Below are 13,424 nucleotides of genomic sequence, written 5' to 3'. Positions count from 1 at the left end.
TCTCTCTCTCTCTCTCTCTCTCTCTCTCTCTCTCTCTCTCTCTCTCTCTCTCTCTCTCTCTCTCTCTCTCTCTCTCTCTCTCTCTTGCGCTCTCTCTCGGTTCCTCAAGTACTTCCCCTTCCAACAGTTCGGTGTGTGTGTGTGTGTGTGTGTGTGTGTGTGTGTGTGTGTGTGTGTGTGCGCGCGCGTGCACACTGCACAAACACACACACATTCGTTTTCCCAGAAAACATGTGATATGCGCTGAGAGGTCGGTTCAGCTAAGTTACTTCCTCATCTGAACGGTTCGTCGCAGCGAGGAGCTGTTCTTTCTCCGCTTTGAAAACCTTTCACCTGATTAACGTGTTTTATAAACACTTTAACCTCCCTTTCTTCCCTTACATTTATACTTTTATAACTTTTTACCGAATGGGACGGAACGTATTTTCCCCAGTCTACTATGAATGAGGAGAGAGAGGAGGGGGGTCCTACCTCTAAGACCACTCTGTCTGGGGAACATGGCCGCCGGAGCAAAGCTAAGAGGTAAGAAGAGGATCTCTCTGTCTGTGACTGTTGTCCATCTCAGAGCTCAGCAGTGATACATCATGACTCCATCATTAGTCTGAGTAAAAGCTGTGTGTGTGTGTGTGTGTGTGTGTGTGTGTGTGTGTGTGTGTGTGTGTGTGTGTGTTGAAGCCCAGAGAAGCAGGAGAGAACCGACTCCCCTGGACCCAGCTGTGTCTCCATGAAGAGTGGCCGGTCTATGGAACATCCTTATGTGCAATTTAACGATGGAAATCAGTCTATTGAGAAAAGGTTAGTATTGATTAGAGATGATGATTTGGGCTGTAGTCTTAAATTCAACCATCTCTCTGACCAATCGATTGGTCTATGGTGAAAAGATGATTATAAAACCATAGGCGTCGATTACGCCGGGGACGCCGGGGACGTGTCCCCACCAGTTTTCGGCAAGATTCATTTTGTCCCCCCCAGAAAAAATAAAAATAAAAAAAAGAATAAAAATAAAAATTAAAAATTAAAAATTATGTTGGTTGTGGTATATATGTTATCAATATTGTAATTGGTTTTTGACAAAATATTGGTTTGAATAAATTCAATTGGTCTATTATAAATTCAAAATTAATTTAAATAGGAAAGCTAAACGTTAAAGCACATAGGGCAAAACACTCCGGTAGCACTAGGCATGCTAGCCAACAGTGTGTCGCGCTGGTAGAGGCTAGCTAGCTAAAAAAACTCAAGAATGACATATTTCTAGAATAATATTAATTTAGCTGAGCTCATAAGACACTAGCACACTTACTGTGCATGTCAGCTTCAACTGCTTAGCTTTAAAAACAGCTCTGATGTCCTGTCCACTCCTTTTTGACATTATGCTGTATAATTAACTAGGTAGGATGAGAGAATGTCGGGCTCTGGTTGTATCGCTATCTCGTCTTTTTTCAGTCGTGACTAGATGCCCCCTCTGCAGCACCGTAGTTGTGGATTATTTTTGTATGAGGCGCCAGCCTGGCTTGGACAATGAATGAGATATTAATACCAATACTCTATGGCTGGTATGCAATGATGAGGCATCAGACCGTCAATTAATTTTAGCCTGAATACATAGGAAAAAAACACCAGACCGTACCACGGATGGACAGTATCAGAGCGAAAACCTGTTGAACTAAATGGATGTGGTTAGGCAGCAGGCATGCAGGCAACCCCGCGGGATACATCTGCAGACCACTGGCACATTAATAAAGGTAAGATGCGATATTTATTGCTTAAGATTTGCTGGTACTTTGGCAAGATCATTTTTTGCCCTCATGTGGTCAGCTGTTTTAACTTGAAATAGTACTACTAGCCATAGCCTCCAAGTAGCTTAACTTAAATGATCCAGTGTTTGCGTTCTTACGATGTTGGGTATAGAATAGTGGATATTACGATAGTGGAGTCGGTGGAGTCAGTCTCTTGTTGACTCAAAGTGACTTTTGGTCTTTCGCTTTGCTTGAATTCTGGAATAATTGTGTCTGTGGTTGGGGGGGGGGGGAGTGCATGGGTTTCGGTCAGAATGCCCTGTAGATTGGATGGATGTGTGTTGTGAATTGAGAACAGCCAGCTCATGATGTGATATATAGCGTTCAGCTATAATTATTTTTAGCTTTTTCAATCTTTTTGTAGTGCTATGTGTAGCTACACGTTTGCCCCTTCTGAACTTAAACACGTAGGTAATAAGCTCCTCTTTGTTTATGTTGGTATAGCTCATGCCATGTCACGTCAACATTGAGTGCATCATGGAGCAGAACATAGTGGGTCATCATGTCCAATGCTTTTTGAAAACGCTTTCTTCATAAAACGTGTCACACATCATTTTTTGTATAAATTTTATATTAGTAAGCTACATGGGTATCCCGTCTTTCAGAACCTTTCATGAACTGCGCTAAAGAAAAATAAGGTGCATCCTCAATGTACCCAGCACTTCTGAAAAAGCACTCCAGATTGCGTCTCTGTCCCCACCACATTTCAAACCAAACTGACGCCAATGTATAAAACAATGCGCACGTTATCTCTAGATCAACATAATCTACCGCAGTGCGTTCTAATCTACCTGCAAGCCTCAATATCACATAAGGGCTGTTTGAAGGTCAGTGGGTTTCAGACCCCCTCTCGGTCCGAGTCCACTCGGTTAGAGCAGAGGTTCAATATGAAGCAGACAGAGGACGAGCCACGGAGCATCGGCCAGCGTCGTTTATAGACGACACAACCCAAGAATTGATTTGAGCTTTTATCTGTGTGTAATATAATGGGGCCCACTGGATGCTGCTGGGATTCGTGCCAAGAAGCCAATTCTGATGTCCCCACTCAAAGCCTAGTGAGCGTTAAATATGAAGGGAGATGAAGTACCACAGACATATTAAGAAAAAAGTACTCATGCCTTACCATTTTAGCTGATCTGCCCACAAACTTACTCTACCCTTTGCATGCTTTTTTGTTGTCCTTTTTAACCAAATGCTGCCACATCGATGACTTTGTTGGAATCAATGAGTTAGTAGCGGAGTAAAGGTTCAGTAAGTTAGGACTAGCGGTCTTCCTTATCTGCCAGTTCAACGTTGAGAAACCCAGGGGTTTGACCTCTTGTCTTATAAGCCTTATAGTTTATTTAACAATATGATTATTAAAACAGAAACTACGGCGCCTTCAAACAAATTTTTATTCATAATTCATGTTATTTCTAACACGATATAGCCCTTCTCTCAAATATGAAACACATCGGTCTGCATTTGTCCCTCCCGGCCCTAAAATAATGGATTAAGAAGCTCTTTGTTCTTATGAAAGGAACACCAGCCATTGTCCGACCAAAGAGAATTTGGTCCAACAAGTGAATATTGATTAACCAATCAACAAACTGACCAGAATTTGACAGCCCTAGAGATTATATAGGTTCAGCTTCTATGAAACATCCATAAATCCTGGTTCTTGTTTTTCTAGAAGAGTCCAGCAGCAGCAGAGAGCAGACTCCCCTGGACCCAGCTGTGACTCCATGAAGAGTGACTGGTCTATGGATCACCCTGACGAGTTTAAAGATGGAAATCAGTCTATTGAGAAGAGGTGAGGATTCATCAGAGATCATAAAGATACAGCTACTATCAAACGTCCATAAATCCTGGTTCTTGTTTTTCTAAAAGCGTCCAGCAGGAGCAAGCAGGCTCTTGTTATCAGACTTTACTGGCACTGATGTTTCCAAGGCAGGAAGAATTAAAGTGTGTGTGTGTGTGTGTGTGTGTGTGTGTGTGTGTGTGTGTGTGTGTGTGTGTGTTGAAGCCCAGAGAAGCAGCAGAGAGCAGACTCCCCTGGACCCAGCTGTGTCTCCATGAAGAGTGACCTCAGTATGGATATACCATATCGATTTAAAGATGGACGCCGCTCCAGAGAGGAGAGGTAGGTTCAAACAGAGGATGAAAACGGACCAGTTGGTTGTTATCAGACTCTACTGATACTGATATCTACAAGTCTGGGGAAATATAATTGTGTGTGTGTGTGTTTGTGTGTGTGTGTGTGTGTGTGTGTGTGCGTGTTCCCCACAGGCACCAGGAGAGGTCAAAGGTTACCAGCACTCAGTCTCTACAGCAGCATCAAACAGAGCTGATCAAGGTGTGTAAATGTCCACCAAGACGTTTAACTTCAGCTCTCCTTGGACATTAGAAAGCATCTCTTGTCCAGCGGGACGTGGATCCAGGACAGATGCTTCTGATGTCTCAGTTAGTTCAGAGTAAAGTTCTCCTTGATGTTTGTTCTGTTCCAGAGGGCTGAGGAGAACGCACACGCTTTCCTAGACAAGGAGCTGAAGAAGCTCTGGAGGGATCTCTTCTCAGATTACCCACAATGCTCAGAGGGTCAGAGAGTGGAGGAGGAGGAGGTGGATGGTAAGAAGGAGGAGCAGACGAGGCGCGCCATAGAGGGAGTGGTGGACATCACAAAGCTCTGCCTGATGGAGATGAACCAGGAGGAACTGGCCGACACACTGGGGGGCGGTAAGAGGCTCTTATCTTGAAAACAGATAAGAAATACACATTTTGATGAGCAGTAGGAGATTATTATTTGTTCTCTTCAGACTAAATTACATAGTGTGAGACTTATACATTTCAAACTTCTATGTGGAGACAATCTTTCCTCTTTGAGTTTTTCCTTTCAATTTTTCCTTCTTTGTTAAATGGTTTGATCCAGTATGTGGGGTAATGGTGGGGGTCTCAGGTTAAAGAATGTTAAACATCATCATTACCAGCACCAAATCCCCCGACCACATCACCCCCATTCTCGTCCAACTACACTGGCTCAGTGTCCAACACCGGATTGACCTTAAAACCCTTCTGCTCACCGACAAAGCCCTCCACAACGTGGCCCCCACTTATCTCCCCGACCTCCTCCAGGAGGACAGGCCCTACCGCTCCCTTCGTCATCCTCAGCTGGTCTTCACCGTCCGGACCTCCCGCCTCAGCACCGTGGGTGCAAGGGCTCTCAGCACCGTGGGTGCTAGGGCTCTCAGCAACGTGGGTGCTAGGGCTCTCAGCACCGTGGGTGCTAGGGCTCTGACCTGAACTGAAAGACACGCCCTGACAACATTCAAACTCTCCTCAAAACACATGTGTTCCCACTGGCCTGCTCGCTATAATGACCCCCTACCGTGGGTTCCCCTTGTATCCCCGTTGTGCTGCTGTTCTTACCCCCTCCTACCTGGGTCTCCTCACTGTTATTACCCCCTCCTACCTGGGTCTCCTCACTGTTCTTACCCCCTCCTACCTGGGTCTCCTCACTGTTCTTACCCCCTCCTACCTGGGTCTCCTCACTGTTCTTACCCCCTCCTACCTGGGTCTCCTCACTGTTCTTACCCCCTCCTACCTGGGTCTCCTCACTGTTCTTACCCCCTCCTACCTGGGTCTCCTCACTGTTCTTACCCCCTCCTACCTGGGTCTCCTCACTGTTCTTACCCCCTCCTACCTGGGTCTTATGTCTTGTTTTGATCATGCTGTTGGCGATGCAGCTCTTGCTGTTTTTGACCCTAGACTGTCTAATGAAATGTAAGGTGACCTTGGGAGTCATGAAAGGTGCCTTGAAATAAAATGTTATTCAATGTAATTATTATTATTATTATTAATAATATTAAACATAAACTGCAGATCAACAGCAGAATAACTCTGTGGAAGAGATGCAACACTATCTTGTTATATCAGCATGTCATTTTACACCAATTCACTATCATTATTATTATCATTTGACCAATCATATTGCTGTGGAAAAAACAAAGTCCTGAACATTTTGAATCCGTAACACACAATCTTTGTCACGACCAGCTTCTCCGACCACAAGTTATGAAGCCACATTAACATTAAACATTATACTGCTGACCAACAGCAGAATAACTCAGTGGAAGTGATGAAACCCTGTCTTGTTGTATCAGCTTAGCAAATCACTTTACACTGATTCACTATCATTATTACTATCATTAGAACAATCATATTGCTGTGGAAATAATAGTCCTTAACATTTTGAATCTGTAACATGCAGTCCTTCACAACCAGCTTTTCCGACCACAAGTAATGAAGCCACTAAATATCATGACGTTGGAAATTTAACAGGAAATATTGACCTGGCCCCACTGATCACCATCCACTAACTGATGTCATCTGTTGTTTTCTAATTTAGGATCTGATGCTGTCAATTGCCAAAATAAAATCAAGGCTCATTTGAAGAAGAAGTTCAGGTGTGTGTTTGAGGGAATCGCTAAAGCAGGAAAGCAAACAGATCTGAACGACTTCTACACAGAGCTCTTCATCACAGAGAGACGCAGTGGAGAGGTCAACAAGGAACATGAGGTCAGACTGATTGAAACAGCTTCCAGGAAACCAGCCAAGGAAGAAACACCAATCAGATGTGAAGACATCTTTAAACCCTTACCTGGACACGATCAACCAATAAGAACAATGATGACAACTGGAGTGGCCGGCATTGGTAAAACCGTCTTAACACACAAGTTCACTCTGGACTGGGCTGAAGGCAAAACCAACCAGGACATACACTATACATTTCTCCTCACTTTCAGAGAGCTGAATTTACTGCAAGGGAAAGAGTTTAGCTTGGTGGAACTTCTTCATCACCTCTTTAGTGAGACCAAAGAAGCAGGAATCTGCAGATTCGACCGGTTCCAAGTTGTCTTCATCTTGGATGGTCTGGATGAGTGTCGACATCCTCTGGGCTTCCAGAACAACCCGATATGGAATGATGCCACAAAGTCCACCTCGGTGGACGTGCTGCTGACAAACCTCATCAGGGGCGACCTGCTTCCCTCCGCTCGCATCTGGATAACCACACGCCCTGCGGCAGCCAATCAGATCCCTGCTGAGTGTGTTGACATGGTGACAGAGGTGAGGGGGTTCTCCGACCAACAGAAGGAGGAGTACTTCAGGAAGAGATTCCGAGAGGAGACGCTGGCCACCACAATCATCTCCCACGTCAAGAAATCAAGAAGCCTCCACATCATGTGTCACATCCCAGTCTTCTGTTGGATCACTGCTTCAGTTCTGGAAGACATCTTCAAAAAATCCCAGATCGAAGAGATGCCCAAGACCGTGACTCAGATGTACAGCCACTTCCTGAGGGTTCAGTCCATACATGGGGACAGGAAGTACCATGGGAGAGCTGAAACAGATCCAGACTGGAGTTCAGAGAGCAAGGAGATCATTGTTTCTCTTGGAAAACTTGCTTTTAACCAGCTGGAGAAAGGGAACCTGATCTTCTACGAGGCAGATATGGCAGAGTGTGACATCGATATCAGAGCAGCCTCAGTGTACTCAGGAGTGTTCACCCAGATCTTTAATGAGGAGTGTGGGCTGTACCAGGACAAAGTGTTCTGCTTTGTCCATCTGAGCATCCAGGAGTTTCTGGCTGCCCTTTATGTCTTTCTGTCCTTCATCGATACTGGTGTCAATCTGCTCTCAGAAGAACCACCAACCTCCAGGAAAAATAAACTCCTCCTCTACCAGAGTGCTGTGGACAAGGCCATACAGAGTGAGAACGGACACCTGGACTTGTTCCTCCGCTTCCTCCTGGGCCTCTCTCTGGAGACCAATCAGATTGTCCTACGCGGTCTGCTGGGACAGAAAAAAAGATCACTGACCACTCAGATGAAAACAGGTCTGCTGCGACTGACAGGAAGTAGCTCAAAGACCAATAAGCGAACAGTGTCTTACATCAAGGAGAAGATAAAAGGGGACCTATCTCCAGAGAGAAGCATCAATCTGTTCCACTGTCTGAATGAACTGAACGACTGTTCTCTAGTGAAGGAGATCCAACAGTACCTGACATCAGGAAGTCTCTCCGTAGAATCTCTCTCCCCTGCTCAGTGGTCAGCTCTGGTCTTCATCTTACTGACATCAGAAGAGGAGCTGGACGTGTTTGACCTGAAAAAATACTCTGCTTCAGAAGATGGTCTTCTCAGGCTGCTGCCAGTGGTCAAAGCCTCCAAAATATCTCTGTAGGTTCACTAATAACATGTATTACAATACACACTACACAATATAAATACAACTGGAATATAAGGTTAAAATAATATGAAAAAGATTTCTGTAGGTTCATTACAACATGTATTACTATTCTGCTAATAACAGAATAAACATACTAGTTATAATAATATACAAAACATCTCTGTAGGTGTCCTATTAACGTGTAATGTATTATAGTATACATAAGAGAATATTCAGAAAAATAGAATATAGGAGTATTCATTTATACATCTAATTATTATTTTTTTTTTTTGTTAAACTAATAACATTCCTTCATTATTGAATAACTTAAAGATGTATGTTATTTTAATCACAGTTCCTGACATGTTCTCTTTATTTTGGGTAAAGGCTGAAGGGCTGTCATCTGTCAGAGAGATGCTGTGAAGCTCTGGCCTTAGTTCTCAGCTCCAACTCTTCTAGTCTGAGAGAGCTGGACCTGAGTACCAATGATCTGCAGGATTCAGGAGTGAAGCTGCTCTCTGCTGGACTGGGGAGTCCACACTGTACACTGGAAACTCTCAGGTCCGTTTTACCCAATGGTCAAACAGTTACACCACAAGGTTCAATATCAGAAGACATTTAACAGGTTTACAACCATAAAAGTGTGCACGTAAAGTGAAGCAGCACGCAACTGACAACCCCAAGCGCACAAATGATGTCTTAGTTCTCATGCTCGCAAAGTGTTTTCCTGATCGCTATGATGTTTATTGTCCTCACAACACAATATAGATAATATAGGAATAAAACTTCTAATTACATGCAAAATATCGCTTTAGGTTAACTGATAACATGTATTACAATACAATGCATAATATACATAATATTGTAACTAAAAGTAATATTAATATACAAAACGACTTTTTAAACACTGCAAAACAACTATCTTATTGTTATACATTTTTCACCCAATTTGAATAACCACAATTTCTTCATTATGTAATAAGTTGAAGATGTATTTTATTTTAATCACAGTTCCTAACCTGTTCTCTTTATTTTGTGTGAAGGCTGAAGGGCTGTGATCTGTCAGAGAGATGCTGTGAAGCTCTGGCCTCAGTTCTCAGCTCCAACTCCTCTAGTCTGAGAGAGCTGGACCTGAGTACCAATGATCTGCAGGATTCAGGAGTGAAGCTGCTCTCTGCTGGACTGGGGAGTCCACACTGTACACTGGAAACTCTCAGGTCAGTTTTCAGCCTCTTCAAACTGGGTCTTGGGGTTGTTTAATATGTAAGGGATGGTCCACGACTAGTTGGACCGTTATCGAAAAGAACACACAAGACGGTATGCATGTTATATGTTATGTAGCTCTGGCCAGCTGATGTGAGGGTTAGGGGTTGACCTGTTAACTACTAGTATGTTATGTTTGTTATATGTTACGTAGCTCTGGCCGGCTGATGTGAGGGTTAGGGGTTGACCTGTTAACTACTAGTATGTTATATTTGTTATATGTTATGTAAGTCTGGACCGCTGATGTGAGGGTTAGGGGTTGACCTGTTAACTACTAGTATGTTATGTATGTTATATGTTATGTAGCTCTGGCCAGCTGATGTGAGGGTTAGGGGTTGACCTGTTAACTACTAGTATGTTATGTATGTTATATGTTATGTAACTCTGGTCAGCAGATGTGAGCTGAGGAGTTGTCATTAGTGTAGACATGGGGATGAGGCTTTAGCTGTGCTGTGATCTAAATATAATGTACACCTCACCATAGAACATCACTGGCCGTGGTAAAGTGAATCATATTGAACATTAAAGATGGACTTTATTAACTTCACATTAGTTTGGTGTAGTGCTGCTCATGTCCGATGCCTTTCTGTTGCTCTTTTGCCTGCTGACAAAACTCTCCCTGGTTCTACACAATGTTAGAACCTGTGAAGAAACGGTCTCAGCGTACCAAACACAGCGGACTTCTCCTGACTCTAACCAAACAATATCTCATTGAGTTGTAGCTATTGAGAAAGGAGCATTTGCTTATGATCCTGTTTCACATCCAAGTGAAGGAAGTTCTGATGTCTGTGATGATGTCATCTCACCACTTACTCTTCCTGTTCTCCTTGTCCTCCAAATGGAATGAATACACTTTATAAATGTGGTAACTTTAGTATGAACTGCTCTCAACCAGAATAAATATAATAAAGTGTGTGTGTGTGTGTGTGTGTGTGTGTGTGTGTAGCTTGTCTGGCTGCCTGGTCACACAGGAAGGCTGTGCTTCTCTGGCCTCAGCTCTGAGCTCCAACCCCTCCCATCTGAGAAAGCTGGACCTGAGCTACAATCACCCAGGAGACTCTGGAGCTGCGCTGCTCTCTGCTGGACTGGAGGATCCACACTGGAGACTTGACACTCTCAGGTATGGAGAGGACAGCTCACCACTCAGGGACAAAGTCTCCTACGAGGATTCAAGCCGCTGCTAGAAGAAGTGGTTTGAAGAGGCAGCTGTAACTCACGTTGTGTAGAACGTGATGAGACGGCCGATGATGAAGGTGAATGTTTCAACATGCTGCTCTCACTTCGTTTCCCCCCCAGTGTGGAGCACGGTGGAGTGTGGAGGCTGAAACCAGCTCTAAAGAAGTGTAAGTGTCTGTTTGATTCATCACATCACACACTCACTACTTAGATGGAAAGTCCATCCACACAGCAGGAAGTGAGATCAGATCCTACTGGGAATGAGGATGATGGCTGACATCATGTATCTTCCATATATTAATACTGTCCAATCATCATGAAGATAACATCTGGGCTCGGGGGAGGGGGGGGGAGATGGGGCTGAGGGTCCACACACACACACACACACACACACACACACACACACACACACACACACACACACAAAGGGTGCTGAGGGGAGGGTCTGGGCTCGGGGGGGGGGGGGGGGGGGGGGGGGGGGGGGGGTGAAGGCGGAGTCTGAAGCAATAGCGTTACTATAACATCACATGATCCCCCCCCCCCCCCTCACATGTCATGTTCAGGAGAACAGTACCAGTGATGATGATGAGGATGAAGAGCGGTTCAGCAGCTCATCATGTCTGGTTCTCCCTCAGATGCCTGTGAACTCACCCTGGACCCCAACACGGCCCACAGAGACCTCTCTCTGTCTGAGGACAACAGGAAGGTGACGCTGGTTGGAGAGGACCAGTCGTATCCGGATCACCCAGAGAGATTTGACTCCCGGCCCCAGGTGTTGGGTAGAGAGGCTCTGACTGGCCGCTGTTACTGGGAGGTAGAGAGGGAAGGAGGTGTTTGGATAGGAGTGACATACAGAGGAATCACAAGGAGAGGAGGGGGTGGTGACAGCAGGCTTGGACGGAACAACAAGTCCTGGGGTCTTTTTTGTTATGATGGTGGTTACTCTGCCGTGTACAACGGTAGAGTAACAGTCCTCCCTCTCCCCCCCGCTGGCTCCACCAGAGTAGCAGTGTATCTGGACCGGCCTGCTGGCTCTCTGTCCTTCTACAGAGTGTCCCCAGGTGGAGGAGGGTCCTCAGACACACTGACACACCTCCACACCTTCTGGTCCTCCTTCACCCAGGAGGACCTCCTCCCTGGGGTCCTGGTAGGGGAGGGGTCCTCAGCGTCTCTCTGTCGGTTGTAGACACACACACACACACACACACACAAATGGTGCTGGGTAGGGTCCTCGGGGGTCGGCGGGGCCTCAGTGTCTCTGAGTGGGAGTTGGGGGGGGGTGAGGGTGTAGACAGACACACACACACACACACACACACACACACACACAGTGGGGTTCTGAGGGTCCCTGTGTTCTGGGTTAGGGGCCTCAGTGTCTCTGTGTCAGTTATAGTCTCTCTCTCTCTCTCTCTCTCAACACTCTCATATATTAACACACACGCGTGCACATACATAACACTTAATGCAGTACATGTATGTATGCATTACATAATGCATACATGACACAACCATGCGCCCACACACACACACACATGAAGGGTGTGTGAGGGGGGCTTGGGGAGGGGGGGTGAGGGTGAGACACCCAATTACCAACTGGTCTCGCTCACTTCTCTCCTGTTCAAACTCAACTGGCAGAACCCTTGAGTCATGTGTGAGAGCATAGAAGAGGCCTCAGGTGAGCTCTGCTGTGTTGGAGATGAGCTGCTCTGGCCTGATCAGGATGGAGGTGGGATACAGACTGATTTACATGTGTGGGATGGCTCAGCGGGTTGGGTGGCTCTATGTTTTCTCAGATAGTCCAAATGGCTCTGCCGTTTGTCCTTTCCGTTATTATGCTCTATGTGGTCATCGAGTTATCTCCCTGTGTGTTTCACCGGATGACCGACCCCCCAACCGACCCCCCCGGGGACTGACCCGATCTTGTTGCCCCCCCTCAGGGTAGCTGTGTTAGAGAGCCCACCCCGTCCCAAGCTCTGGTGCCCCAAACTCCCCAACGTTTCTAAGGCTAAGCCTTCCTCTGGGCCCTTTAATGTTGTTAGACTAACAGAACCACTTTTCTGCTGGGGACAGAGAGAGCTGTCAGAGAAAGGTGGAGCTTCACCGCCCAGCAGAGGGAGGTGTCTGGACAGTCCATTTCCTTTATTTTACAATTTAAAATCTGTTTTGGTTTAATCATGAGTAACCTAATGAGTTTTTTATTTTTTAATTAGCCTACACCTGGTTTACTTGTGGTTGATGAGTATACTTTTTTATGTTTGCTATTGCCTTTTATGCTTCATTTTGTTGATTTAGATAATTGTTAATTTCTTACCAGTAGATCCACTGAATTGTCATTTTAAAGGGTGATCTTTAAACTACGTTTAATATGATGGAGAGGGAGGAATGTAGAATGTTGGTGTATTTTAATGCCTCTCTGTGTTCACATCTCTTAGTCTAGGACCAGGCCAGTGCCTCTCCTACTGTACGAGGTGTTATTTCCAACATTCCATTCCATCATTTGTGATGTCCCAACAAGGACGAACCAACCCGGTCGTCTGGGACATAGCCAGGGCCGCCATATACCTTATCAAGGGAGACACTGTTATTTTGTTATTCACGCTTTCTTTCCTATAATACTGGCCTCAAACCTTTGGTTCGGTGAGAAGAGGGATCGACAGCCAAGGAGCACGTCTGGAGACTGTTCCTCTCCTCCTACACTGAGACTATCCCACCTTAATCTGTACCTGTGCTGTATTACATCCTCCAATAAACCTGCTATTCAACCCTCTGACCCAACCTGGCAAGTTGATTTGATTCCACTTCAAGAATTACTACTACGAGGGAGAAATACACAACGCAGTCTTTACAAACAGTTTAGAAATGAGCAGAAATCGAACACATATAGATCTGTTTCACCTTCACCTCATTTATAATCTTTCTATTTTTTTTGGCCTAAGGGAAGCTTTTTTTGCAGTCAGTTCAGCTGAACATTTAACTGTATTACAGTAA

The 13,424-nt window shown here is 45.1% G+C and overlaps 1 protein-coding gene across 1 annotated transcript; it reads left to right on the top strand.

Annotated features, from left to right (window-relative positions):
• Positions 1-332: 332 nt before the first annotated feature.
• Positions 333-13,206, top strand: LOC307083212 (NACHT, LRR and PYD domains-containing protein 3-like). The gene is made up of 13 exons (XM_079747046.1): positions 333-522; positions 676-795; positions 3,469-3,588; positions 3,802-3,918; positions 4,065-4,131; positions 4,283-4,511; positions 6,181-8,008; positions 8,385-8,463; positions 9,042-9,214; positions 10,207-10,380; positions 10,557-10,603; positions 11,072-11,618; positions 11,732-13,206. Exons 1-13 carry the CDS (start codon positions 440-442, stop codon positions 11,937-11,939), a joined length of 3,792 nt encoding a protein of 1,263 aa, XP_079603172.1. The 5' UTR covers positions 333-439; the 3' UTR covers positions 11,940-13,206.
• Positions 13,207-13,424: the final 218 nt, after the last annotated feature.

The sequence above is a fragment of the Pollachius pollachius genome, assembly GCF_949987615.1.
Source record: "Pollachius pollachius genome assembly, chromosome: 11".
NCBI lineage: Eukaryota > Metazoa > Chordata > Actinopteri > Gadiformes > Gadidae > Pollachius > Pollachius pollachius.
Note: the sequence above shows the minus strand (reverse complement) of the source record. Positions and strands in the feature narration are given on the sequence as shown.